The sequence below is a fragment of the Glandiceps talaboti genome, chromosome 21, assembly GCF_964340395.1.
Source record: "Glandiceps talaboti chromosome 21, keGlaTala1.1, whole genome shotgun sequence".
Classification (NCBI taxonomy): domain Eukaryota; kingdom Metazoa; phylum Hemichordata; class Enteropneusta; family Spengelidae; genus Glandiceps; species Glandiceps talaboti.
This window is the reverse complement of record NC_135569.1, coordinates 6,260,705-6,279,062: the sequence shown is the minus strand read 5'-3', so window position 1 is coordinate 6,279,062 and position 18,358 is coordinate 6,260,705. Positions and strand designations below refer to the sequence as shown.

General features: G+C 35.2%; 1 protein-coding gene across 1 annotated transcript in view; it reads right to left on the bottom strand.

The window, feature by feature from the left end:
* LOC144451532 (uncharacterized) overlaps positions 1-17,701 on the bottom strand; it is a 33,429-nt gene extending 15,728 nt beyond the window's left edge. The window contains exon 1 of the mRNA XM_078142407.1: positions 17,403-17,701. Coding sequence (XP_077998533.1) covers positions 17,403-17,516 — 114 coding nt within the window. The 5' untranslated portion in view covers positions 17,517-17,701. The remainder of the gene's footprint in view (positions 1-17,402) is intronic.
* Between the last annotated feature and the right edge of the window lie 657 nt (positions 17,702-18,358).

Here is an 18,358-nt window from a genome sequence, read left to right as displayed (position 1 = left end):
ATCTAACTTTAACAGAAATTGTCAAAATGTTGAAATTTCAGTAATTTTCAGACGAATGATAAGACTGAACCTTAACTTAAATTGCCAAATTGTTCAAATAATTTCAATAATTTCAGGACCGATAAGATTGTATTAACTAAACAATACGAATTTTCTATCTTTATAAAATAGCTGAATCGTTTTGCTGTGTGTATGTTTACCGGGGCTGATGCTCTTAAACTACTCTGGGTCTCTCAAATGTTCAAATTAAAATATTTTTAGGCTGGTAATGAGATCCTAAAAGCTCAAAAGCTCAAACGTACACAGATTTCTCTTCTATAACATAGCCGAATCATTTTGCGTAACTATCCTTTTTCGGTCTTCTAAATGTAATTGCGAAGCCAAAATCCTCTAGAAGCATCACTGAATATAACAATGCCCGGCTTCATTATAGGAAGAATTGAACGGGAATACGAGCATCAAATAAAACTAAAATGGGTTTAACAGACGCAAGCTAAACTAAAGAATACATTACAGCATTGACGTTTAAGCACTTGACTCAGGAAAAATAATCAATGTCGACTTTATTACGGATAACAGCTTAACACTTCAAATCAGGAGCTTATAAGAACGCAGTTTAACTCTATTGGGGGATTAAATAGCGGACAAATCGGTATCACCAAAGATCGAATCAAATATTTAGTTCTTTCGATTGATAGAGTAAACGAAATTAACGTTGCTCAATTTACCTTAAAACTTGATCGAGCTTGTACGCGATAAAAAGAGGAAATACTTATCACGTGTCTACCGTGACTCATTAACGACATCAAACCAAATGTATTTTAAGTAGCCGAGGTATGGTACGCATTTTAAGTAGTTGACTCTGATCCGTTTTGTAGGTGAATATACTGTAGGAGCTGTGCAAGGTGTATTCTTTGCCACGACTATTGTTCAGTTTGTAGATGTATGGTTTCTTATCCTCCAGTCTATGCGCTATATCTTGTTTGATAGGCGTATAATTCATGTTTCACTAATGACCAAATGATAGAATTTTCTATGAATAGAATGTCTTTTGATACTCAATGCTATGGCAGTCAAAAGAAACCTTTTCAATACTCAATGGATTGTCAACCAAAGGCATTGCAAAGAAACATCTGATAAATATAGTTGGCGTCATCAAAATCTTCATATCCGGTCAGGGAAAGACTCATTCGTTACTATTATGGTCACAATTTATCGTTTAATTCCAAAAAATAATTAGATTATTGCTTTAGCATTGATAATTTTGATTCGGGTAAACAAATTATGTTCGTTATTTCGGAGTCATTCACTTTCTCAGTAACTGTAATTTGTCAGCACAGTATAGTATTGTAATGTAGTGACGTAATGGTTATATCACAATGCCGCTCACGTTATCAAAAATGCAGACGACTTTCATGAGCGCCATTTGTAATTAGCCCTCATTGTTCAAAGTATCCTAATTTGCCTTAATTATCTCAATAGTGTCAATAAAATTCGCAAATGCGGCTAATTTCCACAGTTATAATTAAATTAAACGTGATTCGCCTACAAGTACTGTTTATTGCGCTAAATGTTAGACTGGTGAAACACAAATGATCCTTGTCGCTGTTTCTATATATACATTATGATTGCTTCTGACTGATTACATTTACATATATACCAAGTAGCTCTGTTTGTAGATGTTAAAACGCCAATAGTCAACTTTTGCATTTCAGAAATTGAGAATGAATTTTCAAACAGGCCTATAGTCTACTAGTGGTTGGCAACTGTGCTATGTAACACTGAGAAACGACACATCAAATATGTTTATGGACAGGAATCTATCTTTACAGAAAGACGTAGACAGCAGGGCCTGAATAATAAGAATTGAGTACCTTCTTAGAACCATTAGTTGACCGTACTTCAATTTTTTTTTGAAGTATCAACGATCGATGAAGTCCTCATGCTGATTTTTCCATGTGTTAGTACTTCACGATACCTATAAGTAAAACTAATACATTGTGCCCAAGGATATTTTTGACGAAGAGGCAACTCCCGTGTAATTTAGTGATGCTGCGTTTTGACGGCCTCGTCATGTTCTTGAACTTGAATCATGAGTATTGAATTTCATTCCGTTGGATGAATTCACAAATTGTTATACATATCTCGAAATATTTCCCACTCGCTTCCTCCTATATCAAATTATATGAATAATGGTTGTTGGTTTTTATAATTAACGAAATAAAGATCACACGTTCCTGCAATCGATTGGCATAAGTTATCACAGGGTTTCAGAGCGCCACCAGCAAATCGCTTCCAGGCGGAGTTTTATCATTTTCACCCACTTACAAACTAACATCCTACGCACAAATAAGTTTCTGGATTACGTGTAGTCATATAGTTCCCTATCCTTTCTAGTCACCACAAAACTAATTCAAAAATGCTAACTGTTGCAACTCTTTATGGATGAGATCAATAGTTCATTGTAGGATAAAACAACTAAATTATTTTAGTTAGGCCTCAGATCCCACCCCCCACCCAGCCTTCTAACAGAATTCAAATTGCTTCCGAGGGCAAATCATCAAATCTGTATAATAGTATGTAGTGCTACGAATGGAAGCCAGTATATAGTGAGGATAAATAGGTCTTTTATTGACAGTTTACTGTGTTTTAGCGCCATGAATTTACTATTTTTTTCCGTTATGTTTATAAGCTTCCATTTAATTTTGCCACCAACACTTCTCTTTATTTACTAAGAACTGTATTTTTGTTGTTATTGTGAAACTCATACCAGCCCAAATTTGTATTTATTATCTACGTGTACGGTCCATGGACATTGATTAGTTCCTAGGAACTATTTCCATGGCCCTCACCAGAAATGTTCTTTCCGTTGCCATCAGAGTTTGTGTATATATTTTTCTCTTCTGGTGGAATAAATTTCAATTCAATTCAATTCAATATAGTGAAAATTATCCCATGTCTCAATTTAGAAATATTTGTATGTATGGGTACAACACAGATCCATTTAAAAGTAAAATCGTTTTTTTTTTGAAGGAGAAGAACTAAAATGGTTCACTCCAACCCCCCACCCCACACACCCTCAGTAAAAGAATGTAGTTTTTTATACTTCATTGAACCATTGCCCCTTATATTATACTTGCCATTGTATTTACACCTCACACTGACATTACTCATACAAACTCTTTTTAAGATATCGATCATCTGGAAACCTTTCAATAGATAAATCAAGTTTTTTTTAAATGATGAGACATTTAACATTTGAAGTACAATTTTCAGTATCACATCCTAAGCTATGTTATCGTAGAAATCAGAATTGAGTGCTTTACCATCCTTTATCATATTTATATTATTTCATGTGCAATTTTAGAATACGAACAGTATCTAATATTTACTTGAAATAGGTATAAATCAATTCAAGTACCATCCATAAATCAATCTAAGAGGTACTCCTCATATAAAGATAGCAACAGTGTCCTGTTAATCAATACTGTTCAGGTTTGTAATTTTATTTCCTTTGTAACAGCAATGGCAACCCGTGGGCCAAGCGAAATCTAATGGAAAGAAAAACGGTTCTTCGATCGGCGCGTCGTTTTGTTACAGTAAACAAGTGTAAAATTACAGCTGTTGGAATCAAATTACTCCAGTTCTGTCCGGGTGTATTGATTGATGTGCATCTGTTCATGGTTCTATAGGCAGTGATGGGATAATAACTGGTTGCCTTTTGGGGAGTAATTATTTGTGCGGGATTGAAAATGTAATGAAGTGGCCGTGGGTTACATCTTTACATTGGTTATTGTATGCATGTCTCTGTTCCGTACGTACATGTGCGAACTCGGGTCCAAATAATTCAACGTGCTGAGCATTAGTTGCACCGTCATATGCAGTAAAGGTTTTCATAAAGGTTTTCATTTAAAACCTCGCCAAATTATTTACACGTACCTACTCAGCAGGTAGCTAAGGTACAAGCAACAATGTACGTGCTCGGGTCAGAATAACTCCGTGTTTGAATAACTTCATATACAGCATATGTTTTCATTCAAATCCTCTAAACAAGTTATTACACAACAAGTTAGGTTGTAAGGTAATAGTTAAAAGTTCATATATACAGTAATGCTTGCACTCTAAACCTTACCAACTTATTCATTTGTCTATATACTTTCATCAGACTCAAGGGCCACAAGAGGAAAAAAAATATAATTGCAAATATATATCAACACATTCAAATCTGCATGTTTCGATGTCTAAAATCACTTTTGGCATGTTCGCTTCCTCCAGGCACTGATTCAGCCGTTTCAAGTGATATGTCTGGTGTTTAACTATAGCGATTATATATTTCTAATAGAGGGTAGCTGGTAGAACGCATACCCCTCCACCTCCCAACAATGGGCCGTTCTCCTAACAAAAAGCAAAGAAGGGTACGCGGTGCCCTCAGGGTTTGAGCTCTTAGGCTAATTTTCACTAAAGTTATCGCTAAAATTGTGACCTGCAATCAGATCGCCACCAAAATCTGGCGTAATAACTTGGCCCTAGTTTCGTTCGCAATTAGTATAAACCCTATCTAAATCCATTCATTATGTTTTGGAAACAAGCAGATCGACAGACAAACAAACAAACAAACAAGTAGACAGACAGACAGACAGACAGACAGACAGACAGACAGACAGACAGACAGACAGACAGACAGACAGACAGACAGACAGACATGAGTAAAGCAACCCTTGTTCAACGTCTTCGGCGAACGTAACAAGGAATCTAAAACGATTTAAAAAGGCAAAAGAAATTCCAGACTGAATTAATAATTCATTGTAAATTAAACCTAAGTACAGAAAACGTATGTTAAATTTTGGATGTTTACTTTATAACACAATTTTATCATGGCTTCCTGCTTGAAAAATCGATGTGAAACAACATATGCTAAGTCCTTGTTTGTAACTCAATAAAATTGCAAAAAATAATAAATGTGCAAAATGTTTATTATTGTTTGTGATAAGTCATGATAAAATTAATTCATAAATAAAAATAAAAATAACTACCCAATCCTCATCCATATGGCCACTAACGCCAATAAGATAGAAGATATTATGGTGGTTTTTCTAACATAGTCTTCAGCCTATTGGTTGTTCTGCACCACCCTATTCCTATGTTCGATTCAACTCCTTGGAACGTTGCCCCTAACAGTGGATTGCTTCTAGAAACACATTATTGAAAGTTGATATTGAGTTGCTGTTGAGCAAACATATGCTTTTCCATCAATTTTAATGACCTACTCAATACTATTATTTTTTGATCCAGAGGTGATCGACTTCGGGCATTATGAAAATGTCAAAACACACGATTAATCAAGCAATATGGAGGAAGAAAGACCTGATTAATATAGAGGCCACATCCTACAAATCACAAGCCTGGGATTGGAAAATAAAGTGTTTCCAGGGGTCAAATGTCGTCATAACTGCGGGGGAGAAGGAAAACAGAGGAGTTCACACAGTGCGTTCTAATGTACAGCCAACGTCTGTTTATTACATACATTCTGCCTCCGACCGTCAATATGCCAATCATGGCCGGAAGAGAGAAAATCGTGATAATAACTTGTTTCAAGTTATCCCACGTTTCTCGCTGCAATAACGGTAAAACTAAATTGCTGTTTCCTTTCACCGAAACAGGCAAACTGGCTTTATGATCTAAAATTTAATTACTACTACTACTACTACTACTACTACTACTACTACTACTACTACTACTACTACTACCACCACCACTACCACCACCACCACCACCACCACCACCACCACCTACTACTACTACCAAACTAGTGTGACGATAGAGTTTCACTTTATAGGCAGCATATTGGTTTTTTTTACTCCCATAACGTTTTTTGTTACAAATTACATAAGATAAAAATGCTGATAGCGCTCAAGCATATAAAATGATACATTTTATCACACTGTGGAATCACAAGAACATCACTAGTTGGATGAAACATCAGTGCCTGTATTTTGTTTTATATGAATGATGCGTAACAAAAATCTTTGTGTGACATGTAAAACGCATCGTACCGCCAAATTGGAACACTGATATTTCTAATTATATCAAATATTTGGGACCTAATTTTATGTGAATGACGCTCCAGAGCCTAAGTTTTGTGAAGACAAAGTACAATATTACAGATTGCTTGTCCCGATATTAGTATTATCCGTGCCAAGGGTAAGTAGACAGAAAAAATAAAGTTTACCCTTGGGAGTACATGTTTTAATTTATACTATATGTATTGTAACAGACCACTAGCCACCTGAACGAGTACAGTAGACTAGGTATATCTCTGAATATATCAAAATACTAAACATGTGATTTGAAACTTAATATAGGGTTAACAGACAATGCCGAATCAAATATTGCTTATCGGGATTGATCGCGTGCGAAAACACAGAAGCTGGAATTTGTTAGATGAAGAGGATGTGGTTTTTTTTGGAGTGATTGGCAGTTGACAGATACGCTTAATAATTGTAACTAAGTTAACATGAAGGACAGACTGTGAATTGTTGTTTGAATACCAGTTAAATGTAAAAGTAGACAGCTGCTGACACATTTGTAAAAACTCCACAAAACCCTCCACGTTTCAATTAGGATTTTTGATGCAAACTAAAGCGGCATATGTTTTCAAAGAATACCTTAATGATTTCCATGGCGTTTTGCCTACTCTGTTTTTTTTCTTTTGATGTGGACACGGAGCTTACTGCAAACTTTTTGTTTGTATTGAACAACTAGAAAATTTGAAAGTTTTTTCGAGTGAATGCGGAATCGTTTTTCTTCGAATAACTGAAGTATCTAAGCGTGGCTCAATAAAAAGACAGTCAGTAATCGACTTTTGGCAATAACTCGAAACGTTCGAAGTGCCTATATATAGTAGTAACACAATGTAACGTTACTGAACGACAAATGAAGATATTGTGTGTAACTGACAACAGATTCTTAGGCCGAATTTCGGTAATATCAAATAATAACAAGTCTCTAAATCCCCAATACTCTCGAGATTCAACGTGATTTGGCGTGATTGCCTTGCCATCAACTTACGATGACAAGTCTAGGAAGAAAGCCCCCGAAGCTGTATAAAGGCCCTTGCAGTGTTCACGCATTCGTACACTCAGTCTAACATTAAGTTTCTTTCACTTATACCCATAACATTAACGTTCAAAGTCCAAAACGAATTTTGCTTGGATAACGTATTATTTTAAATTTGTAAATCCTCGATATTGTACAACATCAAACCATGCAATGACAGGGGAGAAAACCCTCCCAAAGACCCAAAGCTTTGTACAGTCCATTGCAGTACTCATGTACTGGTCCAGTCTAATGTTAAATTCCACGACGAATTTCGCGTGGACAACGTGCTATTTGGGGTAAACCCTACCATGGACAACATGTGTACACAAATTGAACATGTGCGACTTGTTGTGTCTACTGTTTCCTCCTGTCTCTACATATACAAGACTTTAGCATACCATATGTATATGTAATACCTTCACAAGTTACGGTAACGGAACAGGGGAACCCAATCCGCGAGCAGCATGGGAATAGATAGGTTATTATTCAGTGGTTTTACTTACAGTCTACAACGTACGAAATGATAACATTTACGTGCCCATTTTGCTGTTCAAGTAAGGTTTTGATCATGGAATACAACGATGTATAAGAAGTTAATAAGAGACATACCACTATTTGAACAGGATATCTCTATATCATAATAAACACCTGTGATACGTTGATAAGAAAAACCCTATTTAGATTGTTAATAATGAAGGCAGACAATAGCCTTGGGCGTCGTAATGTGCTCGAATTCCATAATGAGACGACATTCCTCCCACCTTAGAATAACACACTACTGTACAATGCCCATCATTTCACGCAATGTAATCAGAAATGAGCGTGATCGATATTCTCACTCATGCATATTTCAAATGATTTAATGTCCCCCGCAAGAAATGAAATCGAATTCATTAGTATAACCCACGTTTTGCATCAAAAGTCTCGTATTTAAAGTGGCACAAGCTGAGTTCATATTTTTTTTTACTCCGTCGAAAATCCTTACAAAGACAATTCGATTAACTATTATAGTATAATGTCAATGCATGTTTTCTATATTACAATTTGTGTTCTAGTATTGTTAGAAACAGCATAGTGGGAAGCTCCTGTACATTTTTGATGCGAATAATGAATTGGTTCGTTTGCAAATTATATCCTAATGCCATGTTTGAGTTCAGTCAATTGCAAGTGATGGATAAGTATACATTGAGCAGAATACTGTGATCATATTTTAATATGCAGAAACAAATCACATCCCAGAAACATATCAACTCAGCTTGTAACCCTTTAATAAGTATATTTTTGAGTAAAAAGTGAAAATTAGTTTAGCCGTGATTCCTGCCCAGTACTTTGATTTTTGTTTGTTTCCGTTCGCATACAAAATAATGAATACATGTCGATAATTCAGATAGTTGTTTTAGGAGTTTAATTCAGTTTTCGTCCTGAAGTCGTCGAATGGCTGCTTGATTACTCACCTTCCATTGTGACAGAATATGTAATCCCAGAAAAAGTACCCATGACGTCCCTTTATGTTCAGTGGTAACATGGTTCTAAAATCATGTATTTCGACTATACGGTGAGGTAATTTTATACTTGTCGAAGACCTAACAGTCACCGACCCTTATTTCGCTTTCTGAGAATTCTAATATGAAAAATAAACACATCTGGTCTGTGTTCTTTTAAATTAATACTGATTACGAGTAGAAAAGTGAATCATAGTCAAAGTTATCAGAAAATTGCATTCAACTCAGCCACGTTACACAGGCGTGGCTGCGTATCAAGTTGCTAAGCAACAAGTGATAGTAATGTTCACACGGGTAAAGGTCGTTCGCATTAGCACTGTGTGGTTTTATTGTTATAATTACAGTATTCGATAATTGTTTTTGTTTTCAATTTCTTACCACGACTTCTAACCTTACAATGTGCGTAACGAAGGTCACGTGATATGAAACACATCCAGATGAAATAATATTAATATTGTCAATTTGAAATTCTCTATTTTTTTATCCTTGACAAATACGTCAAAATTGATGAATATCCCTAGTACGATTCTAATCTAAAATAACATTCCGAAATGTAAAAAAAAAATTATCAGAAATTCTAAAATATGGCAAAAAAGTTAAGGCGGCAAATAGGTGATAGGTATTGTTTGCCGCTAGGTTAGCCGACAGCTGGTGTTTGCTGCAACGTGGGCGTGTCATTTATCATATCAGAATAGTCAAAACTTCAATTAATTGATTCAAAATTCTAGACAGCCCCTGAGGGTTTGGAATTCTTTTTACATAATCTGTAGATGCAAGTTTTATTGATGTATGAATTACGTAGCAAGAATTAACATTTTATTGAAATATCTTGTAACAAAATATTGTTTATGAATGTTATCATGGCCAGTAGGAATATGTCAATTTTTATCCTGAAACCATAATTTTATTAATAATAGAGTCGTTATTTCGACGTTTGTTGAAGAAAGCTGTACTTTCAATACTTGTATTCACGAAATACAAAAGACAGATTTTTTGCACATTTCGTTTATTGAAAAAAATATCTGCTAGTGTTCGAGAAATGAACAAATACCAGATTTAGCTCATTTTTTATTTTGAGTGCCAATGGAATTTTTTTTTTAATTGCTTCGATACACTGTTTACTCTTAGCAGAGTAGGAATCGTATCTTGAATACAAATTGTTACGTCTTAAGGTAAATCAAGATATCTCTTACCATAAACTTTTAAAAAATAATATGTGCATGTCCTCTGTCAGAGTGAAGAAGAGGCATATGCTGTGAGTGAAAATAAAACCTCACACGATAAGACACTCCCAGTTGGAAACCAAACAAAGTGATCGCCATTTTAATAGCTTTTGCAAACATATGCCGCGTTACCTGATAGCGTGACTGACAACGGCAATTTGACAGATATCAGTATAGCATCGTTGTCATTATACGCGGAGCGTAAATTATCGAGTAGGTGAATCTCTCTAGTAATTAATGTCATCCTAGCAAGGTGACCTTTATGGGATGAGAATTAACGTTGTTCAGCGTCCAAACGTACTTTGAGTACAATCCCGCACAATTTGAGCACCGTCCTTGATGAAACACGGGTCTCATTTAAATAGTCCCAATATTTATCCAGTAATATTCAAAGTGTCATTTTTCTCTCCGTTTTAAGTTTACTCAAAAAGAAAAGCGATATTTTTTTGTCAAGATGAGTTTGATAAAGGAGAAAGTACTCGAAACGCCTCTGCTTTCAATTGTGAATGATTGATTGATTAATCAACAGTTCGGATCATTAAATCTGAACTAGCGAATTTTTTCTTCATCAAATAACAAAAGATATACTCGCTACATTATTTATGAAAAGACGCTGTATCTGTTGATTAATGGGCAATGCTATCTGTAGGTAGGTAGTGTAGTGACAAGTTTAAATCTTAAACGAAAGCTTCATTTTGAACCTATCGCCGTGTTAAAACTGTAATGGGGACTGTAGTAGCACTTTTCGATCAGACAACTCCAATATATTCACTGAAGATTATTAATTTACCAATAATTATACATCGCACATGTTAACCAGTTGTCGATATTATCCATAAGCAGTACAGAAACAGGTTAAAATCGTGATCACCGGCAATGATTTTGGGGTCCGGACCGAAAAATCAATTTGATTTGATTTGATTTGTGATGCATACAGCTATACAATGCCTTTATCCACAGGTGATACGATATTGTCCATGTGGTATGATATAATGAGTAACATATTGTACCTAACAACATATTGTTTTAAACGTTCCAGTTGTGGCTAGTGGAGACCAAATAACTCTCCAGTAGATTTTTCTGGCTATATACTCCGCCTTTACATACAGATCACCATCTTAAGAACACCATGCACATATAGATTGTAACTATATATAAAGACACACTAAATGACTAAAGTTATGGGGTGCTTGCTATGTATGTAAATACATGTATGTATGTATGTATGTATGTATGTATGTATGTATGTATGTATGCATGCATGCAAGTAATTATAGGTCTAGGTAGGTAGGTATCGACAAACATTCACAGAAAGAGAAAAAACACAAGGACAAAACCATACAATCACCAAAGCCATCTATGAATAAAAGGAATGTATTTTGCAGAATTACAATTATTGCTTTTGGCCATTACTGAAAATAACAATATCATGTTGATACCCCCAAGAGATTTAGACTAATATCCTGGAAGATATACTTCCCTACTTTAATCTTGATAGTGGAGCAATATGTTTTACACTTTTATTATATTTTGTTCTACCTGTGTTATAATCGCCTGTCTCGACTCCTGTAATCTGAAGTTGGGCTTTTATTTACGCTATGTTAAAGTTCAAGAATCTTAGATTCAGATTAGGGGATCATTTTCTAATACATGTTTATGTATATTTGTAAAAGTTTAATCCTGACGAGGTTTGTGACCGAAAAACCACACGATTTTATTTCTTGATGGTAACATTTTTATACTTTATATGTTAATACTAAAGTTTGCCCTAGAATTATTGTTTTCTCTGATTTGGCTCACATCAATTTTCTGGTAAACGGGAAGTGGTTATTCTCTTCATTTTACGTCCAAATGCTTGCACATCCAAAGAAGATTGCTCGATATGTCTCATTTAATAAATACTTACAGGGAATCAATATGTAAGTCCGATACACATGCATGACGACGAAGAATTCACTCGACTTTCTTGAAGTGAATGCCAGTAAACGATAGCTGATGCATACGTATCCGAACGCGAACTAAAATGATAACTTTATACGCAGAGAGACCAGCTTTCAAATGCATGTTTCGGGAAGAATGTGCCATAAGAAATTGCTTCAAATAAAATGCTCGCAGTAAACGATAGCATTTTTCGAGCAATAAGAAATTGCTTCAAATGAAAGGCAGTATAGTATAACATTTTCGAGTTTATTCCAACGAGTAGGCCTAAAATGATGAATATAGCATACAAAGATATGTTTTCAAATTTATGCATTAGTCTAGCAATCCAAATGAGTACTAATACTATGACATTATATAGCCAATGTACAGCTGCAGAGTATAATTAGCATTGACATCACTATGACATTTGAACTTCATTTTTTATGTCGTTACTTTTTTCATCAAAACCGTAATTGTATGGGTTCCATGCACACATTTATCAGATCACTTTCATCAAAATTTATCAATTTAAAGAACCAGCAACGTCCCTACGCTGTAAGCACTATATATTTTGAGATTGTTCAGGATCTAAAAATGAAAATGGAGAGGCTTGGGAGGGAAACAGATAACGTTTTTGCTTTCCATTTACTGCAATGAATACTCATATGAACATACCGCCCACCGCCCCCCCCCCCCCCACACACACACATGCCTGCATGATACATACGTACGTACATACATACGTACGTACGTACGTACACACAGACAGACACACACCCTGACAAAGACACATACATACACTATTGGGTTTGTTTTTTTATCAAATGAATAAGAATGGATGTGAATGTTTCAGCCTATACAAGATGACAAAGCGTGAAATAGTGAAAACAAGAAAAAATAATGTATATTCCTACACTGTAAGGTAAAGAAGTTCTAACAATGGTTTTTGATGTTTCAGCGCAAACTTGGGACATTATGAAGCAACGTTAGGCATGAAGAACCAAAGGGTACTAGTATTATTATTATTATTATTAGTAGTAGTAGTAGTAGTAGTAGTAGTAGTAGTAGTAGTAGTAGTAGTAGTTGTAGTAGTAGTAGTAGTAGTAGTAGTTGTAGTTGTAATAGTAGTAGTAGTAGTAGTAGTAGTAGTAGTAGTAGTAGTAGTAGTAGTAGTTGTTGTTGTTGTTGTTGTTGTTGTTGTATTGTTTCTCTTGTTAATTGAGGTGAATTCAGTGGTAATATTATGGCAAGGAATGCAAACATGGTGCGTAGGGTACACAGTTTTAGAATACGTACTTGTTGCAGAACTGGAAATGTTCTTCTAAAATATGCTCTGAAAAATATTGGATATCTGAAAATCTGTTTGATGTAATCGCATAAAAATAATAGAAATGTATTTAATAGTCGTATCTGTTCGCAATCAATTTATCTGTACATCATTGATGAATTGAACGAAAACCCGATAATTAATGGAGGGGAAACTCTAATTACGAAAGCACTGCACGCCAAGAGATAAGAAATAACAATCAACAAATAACGAATTCACACATCCAACGGATGATACAATCTGATGTTTAACCTGTAAATGTATTAGTGGTGAATTAGAAGCAGTGATGAGTGAATATGATACTCTAACAGTGTTGTCTGTGTTACCGTCTTTATGCTTTATTCAACGCAAGACCCTTCAGCTATCGCACCTTTTCCTTCCTCGTGCTGCTAATGGCGTGATATGTAAAAGATGATAACATTTATTTTACTCGTTTTCTATTGTTATCGTTACTTGAGAGGAAATAAAATGACAAAAAAAACGAGACGATAATACAGAAATGATACGAAATTGTGTGGATGATGTAACGATATGTGTGTATTTATCTCGAACTTCAATCAGAAATTGCGAAAGGAATTTATTATCTTAGAAAGTTTAGCATGAAGATAAAAAACTTCATTGTTGACAGTGGAACAATCACCTGTATTGTAAAGATAGCAGTGATGATACCTCAAAACTGTTGTGTGAGATTTAGATACATAGTGTGTGAACCCGTGAAAACCTTACAACATGGGTGTGGACTGGAGAATATTTGCGTCATTTCAAACGAGTATTTTGAAATAGTTTTTCTCAAACTTTGAAAATGATATCACCTTTACGACTGAACGTTCTAAACTTTAAAACAGCCTCTAATTTACCAATATTGCTTCACAACAATTTTAATACTGAGCACTCAGTTCTAACTTGCAGAATATTTTTTCAGGGGAGAAAATTGCTTAGGAGAAGTTCTGAATCCATAAGATGATGCCAAGTCAGTTAATGATAGACTCCAAAATCTAAGATGTCAAATATCACTGAGATAACACACCCTGACTACGATATCAGCAAATCGAATAGACGCTCTTGTGTGTAGTATTGTTCATGGGATTTCTTTCCTCATAAGTTTGTCTGACCTTTGACATTATTTCATCCTCCGAGAGGCAGGGTAATTAAACCTAATTGTTACAACATGTACAGATAAGGATGATGGGTTGACCTATGAACTTTGAACTGCCCGAGGATTAATCTTTCACCGGCGAAGGAAAGGATTTGCTGTCCCTTGGCGAACTAAATCTCTTCTCACGCATCGCCTTCAAGCGTAATTAAATGCCCATATGAAGCTTTCACAAGAGAGAAACTCGATTGATCCTCTATCTTCCTTAAAATTACAAAATAAAAAAATAAAATGCCAATGAATTTACTTAAACTTTATTTCTATGCATCTGGTACTAGTAAATGTACACGAAATAATGACTTTTCTGTCCTAAACATTGTGGATTTTGTTGCATGCTATTTACATAGTGGTATTTCTTAAAGTTTAATTTAGGTGTTTTGTTACGTGTAAGAATGTGAAAGATGGTTTCTTGGGGTATTGCCGCAGTTAACAAGAAACATGGATTAGCCATCTTCCTTGGTAAAATGAAACCCAGCAAATCCTGTCATTTGGAAGGGACAAAGTGAATGGGAAAGCTAAACACGGTGTAAAACATGCAACGATTAATTACGCCATTAATATCGTGTTTACCATAATACTAGCTTACTGTGAGTGACGTTAGATAATGCAATCAATATGGCATTTTTATTCAATTTTTAATAGAACGATCTAACACAACTAGTCGAGATTTGCAGGAGAGATTACTCCTTGTAATCTCTCTGCGATACCGTGCTCGAAAAGCCTTTACCTCCTGGCCATTTTCTATCGTACACGAGAATTCAATTTCAGATATGCCAAGTTTATTTTAAGTTGCTTGACATCTAAGCCTAAATCCTATTCAATGCAAAAGAAGTGAAAAGGAAACAGAAAAGGAAGATAGAGAAATATTTCTGTAAGCATTAATTCTTTTTACTTTAAACATGACTTTCTGACTGACTCGGAATTTCATGCTTTTGGATACACAAACTGAAATCAAAATTCCAACTAAACATCAACCACTACAGCGGACATTGTGCAACCAAATGTTCTTTTTCTACAACTCTGTGTAACAGAAGTTAAAGATACAAGTAAACAATATTGGCATTTCGGATTAATTGATCTTTTTTGCAAAAACGCACATTCTTTCGTAGATTCGTAATATTTTCAAATATGGTTTGAAGGCAAAGGGAGTAGACATGGCTATTTTCTATAATTTAGCATTGTCATTACTGACTATCTTATTATCATCACTACGTTTATGTTTGCATTTATTTATCATCTACATCTTTAGTAGTGTACAATGCCTTTAGCAATATCATTTTAAAAATTGGCACTTCTAAAATTATTTTTTATCATTATTTTTATCATCATCATCATCATCATCATCATCATCATCATCATCATCATCATCATCATCATCACCACCACCACCACCATCACACGTCATCATCATCATCATCATCGTCACCATCGTCGTCGTCGTCATCATCATCATCATCATCATCATCGTCATCATCACCACCCCCACCTACACCACCGCCGCCGTCGTCGTCGTCGTCGTCGTCTCAGATACAACCAGATGTGTGTGGTGTAGTCTTTTTCCACATCTTAATTATCACTTTAAACGTTGCGATCACTTTAAGCAGACAGTGATGTTGGCAAGTACCTTTCATAATTATACCATTGAAATTTCCATACGAATTCGTGTTCCAATGTTAATGATATTCGCTAGTATGGATGTAATTTAACGAATTACGTTTAGCTCTATGGTGGCCATGCAAGTTATGAAAACTATTAAATACTTAATACATGGTAACAAGAAAAGAACCGACGCTTACATGACATTCGATATACTAGAAAATTACTCATATAACAGTCCTTGGACGTTTTCTGGACGTTAAAAAATAGACACATCCTGCGTCGTCTCTTTGTTAATCCATTTGGTTTAAAATAAAGAGTATATCTATTGTCATTACCATGGTAACTTGATATTAGATGGAGACGTTTTAGATCAAATGTGAGATATTAAGAAGTTCTCAAAATTCACATAGATTTTAATTGTTTCTGAAAACAATGTAACAAGTCATATTAGCTGGTATCCACGTAGGCAATATAATTGCGTTGCCTTCCCAACGTATCCTTAACGAAAAAACCCCCAATCATTTCAAGTGTTACGAAACCTAGCTTAACGCAAGTATATACAACAAATCCATTGCTTGCAAGTGTAGAGTCGTAATAGAAAAGCAACAATAGCCATAAATCAACGATAGCATATACTTTACGACCGACATTTTTTTTGCGATCATAAAACGGTGGCGATAGATTCACACTGATAATCATTCATTTAAGAGTTCTCGCGGCGGAGTTTACGTGCCTTCATAACTATACATATGCCTTATGGTAATAAACGTTTGGCACTCTGAAATGTCAAAATAACGCACTTAAGTGATGATTTATTAATGAATATATCTTGTATCCATGTGGTGATTTGTAAAACCCGACCTCTACTTCTCTGCTTCCAGACATATTCGCTACAACTCTATTTTTTTAGAAACCTAGATAAACCTATTCCTGCATACGTAAGTATGTTAACATGGCGTTTTTAAGTTTAAAACTTACTACAAATATGAAAAAAAAAACATCAGTAGAACACAGTACATTTTATTCGCATCTTTCCATAGAACATGTCATTAAATGATATATCTAGTATATTTTGTTAAATGCATGAACAATAAACGTATACATGATAGATAGATACTTTAAAAGAAAACGTATCTAGAGACTTTGTTCCTAAAAACAGTTTCAATAAGCCGATGATTATTGTGTTAGAAGTGTATAATTTCTGAAATTCCGTCTTCCGATTTTGCGCGTCCTGTTTAATATTCTATCAGTTGTTGCTGTAAGCGGATCTAAATGAGAGAAGCCATAGGTGTACTAGGCAATTTTCTTGGCGACAACTCTGAATGCTTCATCGACTTAAAGGTCCATTGATACTATTTGTAACTTGCTTAAAACTTGCATCAAATATGAAGTTACTTGTTTAATCGAGCAAAAAGAGTACTAAAATGTCACTTACAGACTTTCTTCTGGGAAAACCAATTAAATCACTTGTTAGCAGTGAATTTCAAAACTTCAGTGATTGGAACAGCTAATCTTTGAGGATTTAGGAGGTCATTCTAGTAAAAAAAAAAATAATCTTCCACTCAGTCGTTGTAACCTACCTGAGTTATGTCGTTTTCCAAAGATGCATCTTCATCGGGAAGAAGACTTTTACTATGTGCGAAGTACACTAAAATACTAAGAAGAACGAATAAACTCAGGAGGCCGGTATTCATTTTTGCTTTGTGCTACGTGCCTTCTACCACTTCCTCGGAACTATCTTGCTTCTTTACGGTCGGCACGAGTCTTCAGCCAACTGACTTTTTCAGGTCTTTGTCTTTTGGAAAGTTTTTGTTTCAGATTGAAGCCCGCCTGTCTGACACCCCTGTACACGTACACTCGGCTTGCTGTTTCAACTCTTCGTTCTGGTCGGCCAGGGAGCGCTTTTTATACACGGACAGCAACTACCTACGTATTGTCAATGTTAACTAATCACCAGTCAGCTTCCGCCTCGCTTCCACAATATGCAAACGAGAAAGAAGCATCAATATGTTACCATAGAAACGGCGACGTCATTTAAGACGAAACGATTTTCTAGAATCAGTATGTTTAAATATGGCCCACGTAAAAATGATATCCCTAATGGTAAAAGTGAGTTTAAGATAAAACAAAAAAATATGCCCACGGTTTCCAATAAGCGTTTTTGTCAATTAATATCAATGTTATCATTGTACTGTACTGTACTGATAAGAAATGAATGCATCTATGATAGCATGAAATATCGATAAAAGTGATGGGAAACTAAGAAGAAAAATGCTTAGAGATGTTTTAGTCCCATATCAAATCAGGTGTGTGCTTGATTTATAGTACCAACAGATCTAAAATTGTTTTAGCATTTGCATGATTTATCTATATAGTCAAAAACGATCTGCTCCGGGCATACATTTCTATTAATTTTAAATGATCTTCCACCTTAATTCTTTCGATTAAAGAGAAGGTTCAGCGTAACTGAGAATGCATTGCATGGCTTGGCGCGGGCCACTGCTTCTGCGCATGTGATGTAGAGAACTCATGTACA